The 14,392-nt window shown below is 39.0% G+C and overlaps 1 protein-coding gene across 1 annotated transcript; it reads right to left on the bottom strand.

The window, feature by feature from the left end:
- Positions 1-5,689: 5,689 nt before the first annotated feature.
- LOC147624462 (small ribosomal subunit protein eS10z-like) lies at positions 5,690-8,229 on the bottom strand. The gene is made up of 5 exons (XM_086819455.1): positions 8,104-8,229; positions 6,734-6,782; positions 6,360-6,639; positions 6,130-6,262; positions 5,690-6,038 (listed from the first exon to the last, which is right to left on the bottom strand). The coding sequence occupies exons 1-5, from the start codon at positions 8,104-8,106 to the stop codon at positions 5,961-5,963; spliced, it is 543 nt and encodes a 180-aa protein (XP_086675581.1). The 5' UTR covers positions 8,107-8,229; the 3' UTR covers positions 5,690-5,960.
- Positions 8,230-14,392: the final 6,163 nt, after the last annotated feature.

Here is a 14,392-nt window from a genome sequence, read left to right as displayed (position 1 = left end):
AGAAAAACATCACCATCAACTCCATGCTGGGTGCAATCTTCCCCCCCTTGTGCGTGGCCTTTCCCCACACAAGAGTATTTCTTTATTAGCTTTCTTTCCACCAAAATTAGGCCATAGCCCCCAAAAATATACAAAGTGTGCTTTTAGAGAGCACGACACTCTTCCACAACAAAAATAGAGTGTCCTAAAAATTGGGGCTAGGGTAAAGCCTTTGGGCTTTAATAAATTCCACATTATAAATGTATCTTTCCTAAAGTTCAAAATGGAAAAATCATTTGCTAAGGTTACAAGCTATGCTTGTAAAAATAAATGGGATGAACATAAGAAACATTCTCCTCAACATTAATCATCAATTCTCGTAATCTTCTTGACCTGAAAATATAAGCCCAATTAATAATTAAATTAATCCCACAAATATTAAACAGGCACAAACCATAACCAACTCATGACTACCAGGCGTAAGTACTTCCAGGGATCACCCTGCCAATACAAACCTAACTGAAATAATCATAGACGGCCCCAAGCATACGTCATATACCGCACGTATTAATATTTATAGTGGTCACACCCACGATATTAACCTAGCCGGCATGACACAAGAGTAACCTAGGCGTCCCCAAATTACTCAAGAGGGAAAAAAATAATATTCTTAAAGAGAACTTAAAATATATTCTCATAACACCTTATCTCTGAGCGACTATGTGGAGGAGGAGGAGAGCTGGCTATATTAGATGCAAACAAAGCAAACGCTCTTCATTGTTTTTTTTAAGGCTTACGTGGGCACAAGTGGGGAAGCATGGACTCTTATCCATTCGTGTGGATATACAATAATGTTTTGGGAAGTGACTAGAAATGGACTATACCATTTTTAACTGAGGAGCAATCCCTTGGCTCTTTTGTTATTTTTTCTCTAAATTTACGCAAACCCATTGCCCACACTCTAGTAGTGTATTTTTACAAAAAAGAGTTGTTTTGATGGAGATTTGTGGTGATTTTTCTCTCTTTTATGTTTTTAAAAGAAAATGATTTAGCTTAATTTATTGCTTGATTTATTGTTATTGTTGTTGTCTTTAGATTGATTTTAATGGTTCATTTAGCATCCACATTGGTTAATCTATGCTTAGAATGCATCATTTTATGCGAGCATTTAGTGAATGTTATCCTTTTTTATTTTTAACATACAGTTCGCATTTTAATCAAATTTTTGTTGCATTTGCGCAGCTTAGAGTATTAGCATGCATTTTATCTAGCTTAATCTTTAAAAAAATATAAAAAAACCTGTAGTAAGTTTGTGATTAGTGAAGATGAAGAGTAAAAGAACTCAAAAAATAGATCTTTTAGTGATTTTGGGATAATCTGAGCTTAGAGTAAATGATTAGGATTTCATGGAGTACATTTTGATGTAATAATGCACCAAATTAATCCAAAAATATCATGAGAAGAGTCTATAATAATTAGAAGCTTGATTATTCTTTAATTATTTATTAATTTACACATTATGCCATGTATATGGCTTAACAATATGATGCCTAAATCTAATGATATACTTAACTGTGTATAATTAATGGTTACTTAGAGTCTCTTACTCATTTCAAAAAAGAGAAAATTAGTGGTGTAATCTTGGATTAAGTCTTAATGAGTATTTTTCACAACTCATTAGTGGCTACACCTTGGTGGCATTCAACAATAAGAAGATGCCTACTAGTGGGTTAGGTGTATCCACATTTGGGTGTCTTTTATAATGTGTAAGCAGGGTGTTGTCGTGTAGTCGGTAGTGACTAAATGAGAGCTCGACCGGGATCCAAGTATGCATGCCCGAGAGCAGCAGCAGAGCAGGCGGCGAGAGTCCGGGGTTCAAGGGTGAGATGTTCGGTTCATAGCACCCGGGCGTCCGGGCTAGTGTGGGCAGGAAGGCCACTACATATAGCCCAGCAGAATGGGGGACTCCTCATTCTGCTCTACGGCTGGGAGAGGCCTTCTTCCTCTCCATGTATCTCCATGTAGTATGATAGCGTAAAAAGTGTAGAGGGTGTCATCATATAAAGTGTTGACTTCTTTGCCTCCCACTTCCCTCTTTTTAGGGAAACCTCACCTATACACTAATTGAAAATTCAAAACCAATCCCTGCACACACAACCTAGACTCATAACCACTCACCCAAAAAAAAAAGAATCACGCCTTAAAAAACTCAAAAGTCACATCATGAAAAACTCAAAAGATAATCACACCATGAAAAGCACAAAAGTTAGGCACGCTATGAAAAATTCAAAAGATAATCACGCCATAAAAAAACTAGACACCGTGAAAAACTGAGGTGGTAATGACTTTTTATTAAATGTTTTTGATATATTAATTGTAAAATTAATGTCATCTTTTTTGTAAGTATTGATTGCTCACCTCCCATAATATTGTGATCATGGTGCACATTAGTTACCACCGAAGTTAAATGTGGATGGAGTGGTCAGTACCCCAGATTTGTGTGTCATCATTAGTAAAGAGTCATCATTTTTGGGAGCCAAGATTGTAATAAGGAGGAATTTTTTATGTGTGGATGATGGTAGCATGATTGATCTCACATCGCATGATTGTGAGACAGTTTCCATGCACTCTTGGACTCCATTCCATTAGGATCATGATGGCGACGGACCCTAAGATCTTCAATCAACATTTTGCATGCTCTTGTGGGGCATGCATGGATGGTGACTATAAAGATTGTACTATGTCAACATGGGTTAGTTCCTAGTACCTATAGGCCACCCATTTTGGTTAGCAAACTATGGAACATTGACAAATTAACAGATTTCTTTCAAGAGCAAGGTGATGTTTTTGGCAATCTCATTGATAATGAGGAGGAGGTTAATTATTATCTCATAGCATGCAATAAGTCAAAGTGCATCCTCGACCATGGCACAGTGGATGAGCCATGGATTTCACTTTGATGGACACATCATAATTATGGTAGGATGTTTCGACCAACAGAGCTAGGCAAGGAGATTCATTCACTTTCATAATTATGGATTTCACTTTGATGGACACATCATAATTATGGTAGGACATTTCGACCAACAAAGCAAGGCAAGGAGATTCATTCACTTTCAGTAGTGGAAGTGGGATTTAAAGGCCTTTCGATTTTTCCATTTAGTGGTTGCAATCAAGCTTAAGTTTGATTGAGTATGCAACACCAAATGTGGATCTCAGCCACATTGGCATCTTACCTGATCATAAGAGCATATATTAAGTACTTTGAGAGCATCAGAGAGGGTGGTAATGGCTAGGTTCTTTAGAGCTAGTGATATATTGGCTTACAATTTATACCTAGGGAGATCTATTAATAGTGCGACTAAACTCAGACTAGCTGAGTTAGCTCACATTATGATGTGTACTTGGTCGATCTGCTTATTTTTTATGAGATATGTCTTCGTTGAGAAAACTTTTTGACCCCAACATGCTCGAACAAAGTCTACTGGTGACTAAACTTTGCAAGTGTGTAGGAGGCACCCCTCTCCACACATTTACAAGGTTTGGTCACCATCAAACGTCATCCAACTGAGATATGGTGCTCCATCTCACATTTTCTACGTGAGTTTTCCCAAGAGGGCCCAAACGTCCAAAAAAAAGATTTTCCCAACCCCGTTTTGCCCAAATAACATCTAATGGTGACCAAACTTTGTAAGTGTGTGGACCCCTCTCCACACACAGGCAAAGTTTGTTCATCATGTTGTTTAGGTAAGATATGGTACTCCACTTCCCATACTCCCATTTTCTACGTGGGTTTTTCAGAGAGGACCCAAATGTCAAAAATGTGGATATTTTCAGTTCCATTATATGCAAATGAGATCCGATGGTGACTGAACTTTGTGGTTGTGTGGGGGAGCCACCCCTCTCCACACACTTACAAAGTTTGGATATCGTTTGGGAACATAACAAGGTGGTGCTTTATCTCTCGTTTTCTATGCACGTTCTCCCAAGAGGACCCAAATGCCCAAAATATGAGTTTCTTGACCGCGTCATGCCCGAATGATGTCTGATAGTGGTTAAACTTACTAGTGTGTGGGAGACACCCCTATCCACACTTGTAAATTTTGGTTCACCATCGTATGACATCACTCTTATGCACCCCTCTACACACACTCTATAGTGAGGACAACATGGTAGTTAAAACACAACCCCCAAAAAAAAAAATCATAAATCATAAACATCAACCAAGTGAAACACAACAATGATCAATGAAGACACATCGCATAAAACATAAACATCAACTAAATACATCCTAAGTGAGCTAACCCAGCTAGTCTAGGTTAGCTCACTATCAATAGATCTAAGTACAATGTAAAAGTGAGCTAACCTGCTAGTTTGAGTTTAGTCACTATCTATAGGAACCCATATCATCAACCCTCACTAGCAGAAATACATATAATCTTGCATTTTCTTCATGAATTAGTCAATTCTTGCTTTCACAAAAAAGTCTATAAAAATGCAAGCAATAGTGGAAGCGCTTGCACTTTAATGAGAAATTTGCTTGATGAATGGATTCAAATTTATTCATCATAACTTTTCCATTTTAGAACCTTTTGAGAACAAGTTCAACCTTCTATTGATATATCTACTTCATGGAGAGGGTGTAGGTGTGTAATCCAGTAGCATGGTGCTCTAAACAATCAAATCCAAATGCTTGAAATGTTAACCAAAAGATCAATCTATAACAGATTGGAGAACCAAAAAAAACACCGAGGACAATTATAACATGATACTACACTACAGGATATGAATAAAAGATGAATACTCAAATGTTTAGAATGCTACACTACAGGATATGAATAAGATGAGTTCTCAAATGTTTAGAAAACTTTTAACACATCACATTCATTTGGAGATTAGTAATGGTGATATTGGTAACAGAAAGTGGTGTCAACTAGCTATAATATAGATCATATGATCAACAATTTTTCTACAGATTTTCTCTCTTCATGGCCAATTGCCATGTGAAACCGTGTGCTTCAGTCTCTCATTATGGACAATTGTCCTGTGAAATCCTATGTACTACCCAGGCATACCCTCTGAATTGATCAGACCTATCAGAATGAATTTTTTTTCGGTTCAAATGCCTAGGTGAGCTAACAATATCACGTGAGGGAGACTAACAAGTTCATGGCTAGAGCATTAATCTGATCTTGCACGGAAGAGAGCTTCTACTTTAATATACCATCACAGCCATGAATCGCATCATCCAATCTTGGCCTTCCGACCTTTTCATACGAATGATAACAGGTATTAGCATTGTCAGACTCCACCAATGTGGAGTCTAACATAGGAATGATAACAGGTATTAGCATTGTCAGACTCCAATGTTCAGGCTTTCCAGCTCCAACAGTGATGATCAATTTACCACGGATAATTTTGAACCCCATGGAGGCCACCAATTGGAGACAAATAATTTGGACCTTTTTTGCCAAAACAACCTTCAAATTCTTTCAAGGGTCAAAAACAGGCTGCCTTATGGACCAGCATTCCCAGACACAGACCTGGCTTGCCTCCTTAGCGCCCACACAATGCAAATCCATTCTGGCCGGGAATGCCAATCCAAAGGCTCACACCCAACTCTGATGGACAACCTTTTCAAGGTAGGAAAAAACACGGACACTTGCAACAGAATGCCAAAATTTTCTATTAGATTGCCAATATCTAAAAGTGAGGCAATCATATTAATTCCACTTTAAAACGAGAAGCTGTTTTCAAATAACTACCAGCCATCAGCAACATAGCTGGACCAGAGTAAATCTGTATCTTGTTTAGAAAAGGTCAAAATTTGCCATCTCTGCAAGAATAACTGTAAAAACACATCAAAAAAGCCCTCTGCTTACTTTTCATCCTAAAATCTCAGCCAAAATACAGAAAAAAAAATGTTATTAACTCTTAAAGCTAGGCTTTGCAAAAGCAGACGCAGATTGCGATATAATTTTTCACTCTGGGAGAGCAGGAGGAGCTGCACCAAATCCCCCTCCTCCACGGCCAAAACCTGGTCTTCCACCAGGACCACCCTGGGCACAACACCACCATTACCAAGTCAAACACTCTCATGGAAGAGATCAACCAGAAAAAGATAAACAGCAGCAGCAACCAGTAACATACCCTGAATGAGGGTTGGAACCCCTCAGGCGCTCCTCCCTTGTCACCAAAACCACCTGGACCACGTGGTGGACCCCCACGATAACCATCTCGATCTCCAAACCTTGGTCTGTCACCGTCAAAACGAGGCGGCCCTCTGCCAGAGCAACAAAATTTCATATTAAGTACCAAACCAGGTTAAACATGCATCAACATCATATATTGTAGCATGTAGGACACGAGTGAGATCAGACCTTGGTCGGTCCCCAGGAGGTCCACCCATCGGCCTTCCAGGAGGCCTGGCGGACTTCTTCAGTGTGGCAGGGACTATCTCTGAAGGTAAGTTAAGATAGATTCTCAGGTATTCAATACCATCATTAGTCAAGTACCAGTAGTAGTGCATCCAGGCAAAATTCTCTTTGACATATTCCTTGGATTTGAAGCTCTGCATAAGCTTGATAACTTGCAAATTCGGCACGTCAATGTCAGGATGCTTTGGAAGGTTGTAGTCCTTCTTGGCATAAAGTACTCCCTCTGTAACAAACCATCATATGAATGTTAAGCATGAAGAATAATACTTGGAAGACAGAAAGTGACAACTCATGGAGGTTTCAAGAAACGTTCAGACCTTTGAAGAGGTACTTGTACACTTCCACGCGATTCTTCTTGGGGATCAACTGTCATTGAACGAGTGGATGTTACCAGTTAAAAAAGAAACAAATTCAGATACTGCAAGCAGTGCAACAATGGTAAAAACCCATTAAGAATTGTAGGCTGCAGACTCGCTGGCCCAAACTGGACTTCCTTAACGTTGAGCATATTTATTAGGTAGTTATCAAAAATTGAGTGTAGGCTATGAATTTTGCATACACCACACGGTGTTGGGGTATACTATGTTGTTAGAGCTCTGAGGCTCCAGCACTAACAGGATTGCATGTACCTGAAAATATTAGACCTAGCCAGATAGTACATTGTTAGAGCCACCATCTATTTCCACAAGCTGATCCAATGCTCATTTCGCATTACCATAAGAACCCTTGCGAAAACCAAGAAGTAAAAGGGAGAAAACCACAACTGTCAAGAAAAAAGGCACAGTCCGCAGAGGATACCATTACTTCTCAGAATCTCAAAGCACTTCAGGCCTGCCCTGTCCACAGCAGCACCATGGAGAAACATCATGGATACCATTACTTCTCAAAACCTCCAATCACTTGAGGTACTTCAGACAAATGCCTGCCCCGTTCATGGCTGATGCACCTGTTTCTGGCACCATCCCGCAGATATCAGCAAGCATCCAGCTTGCTGGCAAGCTTTACCTAAGGTGCCTGAGAAGATTCAAATAATGCCTGCCCATGAAGCTTGGAAAAGCCTTGACCTTACCGGTTGAATGTCTCGTCTTTGAGGTAGAAGACACGACCCGACCAAATATGACCTACCCTGAAATAACTATGCTCCTGGGACAAGGGATCATGACACTCTCGGCAGATACATGCTGTAATGACGAGGCACTTCTGATAACTTAACCTAATTCTTGATAGCTTCATCAACTGCTGAGAATAATTACGTTGAGGTGCTACTGACATCAAAAAGAAATGAATATAGCCAACAGCAGTATGATATGTCGCTAAAGAGGCGTACTTAACTTGAAAATAGAGTTCTATTAAGTAAGATAAAATAAAGGGGAGATCTCAACCAATCGGGGGCACTTGAAAAAACAGCAATGGCAAATCAAATCCGAGCCATTCGTTCGTGGTAGCGAGAAACAAAAACAGACCACTACACAACATCCGGCATCCCAGTCACGCCAATCGGAAACTCTCGAGACACGCAGATCAAAAGGCAAAAAAAACCTTTGCTCCCAGAAAGCTCAAAAGAATGCAGGGCAACAAAAGCTTCAATCTTCATGAAGTCAGGAACGCAGATGAGAGACGAGACATGGGGACACGATGAGAAAACAAAGCACGAACAAACAAAGACTTTGAGGAACGAGAAACCTACCATGGCCCCAGCGATGGAGAAACAGAAGACCTGCAGATCCCCTCCTGCGTTCTGCGACGATTATGAAAAGTTTCTTCCCTTCCACCTTCCCCGAATATGTAAGGCAGAAAACAAAACCCTAAATTTTACTTTCATTTCATTTCATTTTGAAAGGTTAATTTTTCGTGTCATTTCATTTCATTTCCACTAGGTGATATGGTGCAGAATTGGGTTCTCTGGATGTCGAGGTGTGTGAAGATCAAGGGGTTCTATGGTTGAGCATGTGAATGCCCTTTGACGGAAATGTCGTTTTGGTTCCTAATCTAAAGTCTCAACAGCTCAATCAGATTCGACGATCTTGAGGATGATGATGGATATGTGTTTCTTATCTTTTTGTTTTCTTGGAGATAATCACTTAGACAAGTTCTTGTTGGCACTTGAATGATTAAAACATGCTTATGGTGTTCGTGCTTCTTGTATGGAATTGGTGTGGCCATGAGATAAATGAACTTGGTGAAAGGAATAGTAATTATTGTAACCCTTAAACTCCACACCATAACTCAAAGAGATGCATTTGTCACTCTTTGATGCAATTCGGTTCTTTGTGCTTGTGGCACATAAACAAAAAACTCTCAAACAAATGCTCTCAAGTTGTAATTGGAGGTATTTTATATAAGGACATATATTGTAGGGTGAGTTAGCAAATGAATATTGGGGAGAGGCATTAGATGCAAGTCAACCTCGAGAGAACAATGCAAGGTTATTAGAAAAAGGCAGGGTGGGGCGAGCGGCCCCAAGGGGTGGATTTGGGTTCAATTATTAATGCTCCACCCCTTTTGTTAGTATGTTTTATCCACTTCTAGTTGGTTACACCATACGAGGTATTCTATCATGCATCTAAACCATTGGATCAAGATATGATACCACTAACCTCATTGTTAGGTATACTTATGGGGCATAGATTGTGCTGGTGCAACTCACCTTACACCTTGATATACACAAGTGCACTGAATTGTGATGGAAATGATCACTACCCAAAGTGGGTTGAATCAAGGGTAATAATCAAGATTTGTTCATTATATCAAGAAGAAAGGAGCATCAATTGCAAATTTGTATGAGCATGCATTACTTTTAGAGATAATCATTGATTACTAAATTGAGCTCACATGCCACGTGTAAGGGCTATATACTAATAATAAAATGGTTTCCTAGCCAAGGGTCAGTATGTGGACACATGGTCACCTCAAACATGGAGACAAATTGAGATCAAGATCCTTCATTTCAATGCCATACCCTCAAAGAGGCCAAGGTTAATGTCCAACGGTGCATCAATGATCCTTATTTCAATGGCATACCCTTAAAGAGGCTAAGGTTAATGTTCAATATTGCATCAATGAAAATATTCCTCAAGAGATATATTCTCTATAGTAAGGTTATGAACAATATTGACCTCTCTATTGTTGGGATTCGGAGTTTTCATGTGTGTGTGTCCCCTCGTGTGTGAACCTCTATTTATGTGTTTGTATGTGTGTGTGACTAGCCCCTAAAAGGGTTATTGTGTATATGTGTGATCTTCTATGTGTGTGTGTGTGTGTGTGTGTGAACAACCCCTAAGGGTTATTGTTTTAATGGTGTTTAAACACACTCTTATAAAATGGATAAGATAAGTGTGCCATGTGGCATACACTTTATTGAAGTGTGATATTTGTATGGGTCAAAAGATAAGTCTACAAGCCTATAGCATTATACTTGGTGAGTGAACATCATTTTTATCAATCTAATCACATCATCTCATTGAGTCATGCAACTCTCTCTCTCTCTCTCTCTCTCTCTCTCTTGCTGGTTATAATTTGGTCACATGTCTACACCATACTTGTACTCCTCTCACAGGCTACCCTTGTCAACAAAATTTAGGGCATTTTAAAGATAAAGTGAAATACATCAAATTAATGCTCTTACAGTTACAGTATTTTGGGGGCTTTTAGAAATCAGGCCAATCCAGCCAAATTGAAGCTATAAAAATTTGAGGGATTTTTAGAAGTAATGTTGTACTTATCCAATGTACCAGTTGACTTGTACTTGGCCTTCCAAACCCCACTTGGTGTGTTTTGTGTATATGCGCGTGCGCATGCGCATGCATGCCAAGTGTGGGTGCACATATGCAAGTGATTATGTTTTGTGCACACGTGTGTGCATGTGCATGTGTATGTGTGTAGGGGGTGTGCATCTGTAGGTTTTTAGGTTTTTGGTCTTTGTACATGTGTGTGAATGTGGGTGCACATGCGTGTGAGGTGCTGTGAGGGGGTGCAACTAGCCCTGATGTCAACCAAGATTGGCCACATAGCTAGGTGGTCTTTCTAAGGGAACTCTACCTCAAGGGTGAGCAGGTACATTGGGGGCTCATGACCTTTTTGGTTCTTTTTTTTATTGCGTGTTCACTTCAAGGCACACCTTCTATTTTTCATTGTCAGCCTCTCGTTTCTCCTCATTTTTCTTATAAATTTGATAGAGCATGTAAATTTCCATTTGGTGTTCTTGACACTGTACATAAGTACCATGTCCTTGAGTTAGTCAATAAACCATTGTTTTCAACCCCATCAATACATACGCAGATCACAATCTTTACTTGCTTAGTTACTCTAAGGCAACTAACCTCTAACCTCTTTGTGAGAGGGTTTACCTTAATGTTATGCATTATTTTATATTTGGAAGGCTTGGAACCAAGTGTTCCATTATCATAGTAATTGAAAATCAAGATTCGATCAAGCTCATGGTGGATTAAGGCATATTAAAAACACGGTGTAGACATAGTCTAAGTGTTAATTAAGATTAGCAAAAGATTAGTAGATTAGTAAATGACACAAGAATATAAACAAATAGCATAATCACCTACATTAGAGTTGATCCAAGTACATCTTTTTATAGCTTTCATAGAGCTCTTAATACACAAGCTATGTGCACCCTTGTGCCATCCAAATGTCAAAAAATGCCCACACTCCATGTGCCTCCTTGTGCTTTCTATGTGCTACCTTTTGACCATTAACTTCACCTTTACAAGTAGGACCTCTAGTCTTTCTTCCTTTCTAATTTGCAAGCTCTCCCCCTTGCTCTACTCATGTTGTACCCTCACACATTGCTATTTCATCTGCTTTAAGCCCGAATGTGTAGCCACTTATATGTTAGTGATGTGTGTCTAGACGTAGGCTAATAATGGGTCAGGGCACTTTTTTCCTCTTTAGGAGGTTTTTTTCCCTCGAGCATATATATGCACTCTTATGAGTGTGTGTAAGTAATCTTATCATGTCACTTCACTTGTACTTCACTCGTTCTCATCAATCTACTTTGAGTGTTGTGCTTTCATCTATGTCTCCCAAATTGCTACATCTATGTGTGTGTTGTTATCTTGATTTCCACTCCAACAATTGGTATCAAAGCATGTTCTCCAGGCCCTCACCCCCTTGTCATCTTCTCCTCAATTTTCTCTTTTGATTATCTCAAATTAAGTTATCATCTTAGGTGGAGAAGGTATACCCTATAGTGTGATGTTAACTATATTAATAGCATTTTTACGCATTTTGGGTTTGTTTCGGGGCTCGTTCACATGCTATAAAGTTTCCAAAGTCATCCCAAGGGAGTGTCAGTTTGAACTATTTTTGTTAGATTTTGGGTTTTCTATATAGCAACATTTGGTGTGTGTAGAGATGGTCATGGTCATCTTTGATATCGCAGCTTTGAGGTCATTTTCAATCACTTCAACATCATTAACATTATCATTCCTACCAAGTATCATTTCCACACTCTATACTCTACAATTTTTCATGCATTTTTGTAGGTTTCCTTTATCATCAACGGTCTTCTACTATCCCTCTCGATTACATTCATTGGGCATTACTAGTACCTGTAAATAGTTGAGATATTTGTATTAGAGATTAGAGATTAGTTATTTGCAAGTTGAAATGACAAGTAGTGATGTATTTGGGATGCTTCGCTAGGGATAAGGTTGATGAAAGATAGATCAGTAAGAGATGTCCAAAGATTACACCTTATGCATAGTGATGGATGTGGTTCTATGAGGACACCATTGATTGGGGGATATCTCTACTTTGTGACCTTTTCTTGATGACTACTCCTCCAAGAACACCTGGGTATATCCATTGAAGGCTGAATGGGAGCTTTTTACATGCTTTAGATACTTTGTTTCTATGGCTGAAAATGTGTCTATATGTATTAGCACCCTCCATATAGATCGAGGGGGGGTGGACTATATATCAAATGAATTTCATGTATATATAGCTGAAAGAGGCATACAACATCAATATATAACATTAATCCTGCACAGTGCCTTATACACCTCAGTAGAATGGTGTGGGTGAGAGGAAGAACAAATATCTCATGAAGATGGCACATGTTAAAGGCCAGGATTTGCCTCATGTTTTTTGGTTGGAGGATATTATGTGTCCCACTTATGTTCTAAATAGATGCCTCGCCAAGGCCTTATAGAAAATTACCCTTTACAAACCTTGGAATGGCAAGCAGCCCTCTATGGCTCATTTGCATGTTTTTGGTTGTCTTACTTATGCTCTTTTACCTCAGAAACAATGCACTATGCGGGATGACAAGTTTGTAAAATGTATTTTTGTGCAGTATAGCTCAAAAAGCAATGGACTGGATATTAAGGTAGCAACACATACATAAATACATCAAGCAAATATAGACTCTACTATTTGGCCACAAAGTAGATTTTGGTGAGTATAGATGTTGACTTTGTTGAAAACTTAGCTCACATGACATCTTTGATACACTCCTACCTTTGTAACAATGTTGGGCAGCCATATGTGGAGCAAATGATTGCTCAATAAGGTGTTACAAATCAGTCCATACTCACTACAAATGAGCCCAAATTTTAGCCATCGGGTTTGTCAACTGTGGATGATGCAGTGGATGAGGAAAGGACAGCCATATAGAGGATGCCAAAATGGTTGGTGCAAACATTACGGGATAGCAAATTAGCTACTCCTTTACGTCGATACGTGCTAGGTAAAGGAGTATAGGCAATGAAGAGGAACTTGAGGAAGCACATGAAAATGATAATTGGATGCATGCCATGCAGGATGAGTATGACTCAATCCTCAAAATGACACTTGGTATTTAACAGATTTGCCTTATGGTAGAAAGGCCATTTGTACGAAGTGGGTTCATAAGATTAAACGAAAGTTGATTGTAGCATTAACAAATATAAGGCAAGGCTTATTGCATAGGATTATGCTCGAGAGAAGGGCATAGATTATGATGAGAACTTTGCACCACATCTTATATAACTACAATAATCAGGTGTTTTATTGGCGCTGGCAATGTATCATGGTGTTTTATTGGCGCTGGCAATGTATCATGGTTGGATATGAAGGCTGCCTTATTGAATGGTGATTTGGATGAGGAGGTTTATGTATCTCAGCCTTGTGGTTTTGTTGAGAAGGGGCAAGAATCTAAAATATGCAGGTTAAGAAAAGCTTTATATAGGCTTAAGGAGGCTCCCATAGCATGGTGTGAGAAGATAAATACATACTTGGTTGCAAATAGATTTTGCAACAATCCAACTGAGAGTGCTCTCTAGTAAAGAGGATTAAATATTATTTTTCGATCATCATTTTATACATTGATGACATATTCCTCATAGGTCCTAATTAGGAGAAGATTTTAGCCTTCAAGGTTGAATTATATGTGGCATTTAAGATGATAGATTTAGGCTCATTGCATTATTATTTATATATATATATATATATATATATATATAGTTTATGCAACATGATGATGGTACGGTGATGTTGCAGTCAAAGTATATACAGAGGCTACTTACACAGTTTAGTCTTGAAGATCGTAAGCCTGTTACTACATCAGTAGAGGTAGGTGCTAGGCTTAGTCTCTAGGATGTAGGTGAACTATTTGATGCATCACTTTATCTCATCAGGTAGTTGGGTGCCTCATCTATCTATATAATACGAGGCCATACATTCAGTTTGGGGTCTCCCCGTTGAGCAGGTTTATGCACAGTCTTGGAAGTAAGTATTGGTAGGCTACCATGCAAGTATTTAGATACTTATATGGAACTTAGGCATTTGGTCTATTCTATGTTAAGGGGGTGATATTTAGCTACATGCTAGTGATTCCAATTGGGCTAGATTTTATGACATGCAAGTGTCCACTATTGGCTTTTGCTTTTACGCTCTTTATTTGGATGGTTTTACAACCTTCTTGGAGAGGGATAGTATGCTTCACCACTTATGGAGAAATTCCCCTTACATTAGTGTATTTC

Source organism: Cibotium barometz, chromosome 25 (genome assembly GCF_041138505.1).
Source record: "Cibotium barometz isolate CiBa-2024 chromosome 25, ASM4113850v1, whole genome shotgun sequence".
Lineage (NCBI taxonomy): Eukaryota > Viridiplantae > Streptophyta > Polypodiopsida > Cyatheales > Cibotiaceae > Cibotium > Cibotium barometz.
The sequence above is the reverse complement of the archived record's forward strand: the minus strand, read 5'-3'. Positions and strand labels throughout refer to the sequence as shown.

Bases quoted from the DNA above. Each gene is read 5' to 3' on its own strand.
- LOC147624462 (XM_086819455.1), bottom strand. The intron at 6,640-6,733 runs GTCTGAACGTTT...GGTTTGTTACAG, and splicing joins GTACAAGTACCTCTTCAAAG to AGGGAGTACTTTATGCCAAG. The intron at 6,263-6,359 runs GTCTGATCTCAC...TTGCTCTGGCAG, and splicing joins CCTCCTGGGGACCGACCAAG to AGGGCCGCCTCGTTTTGACG.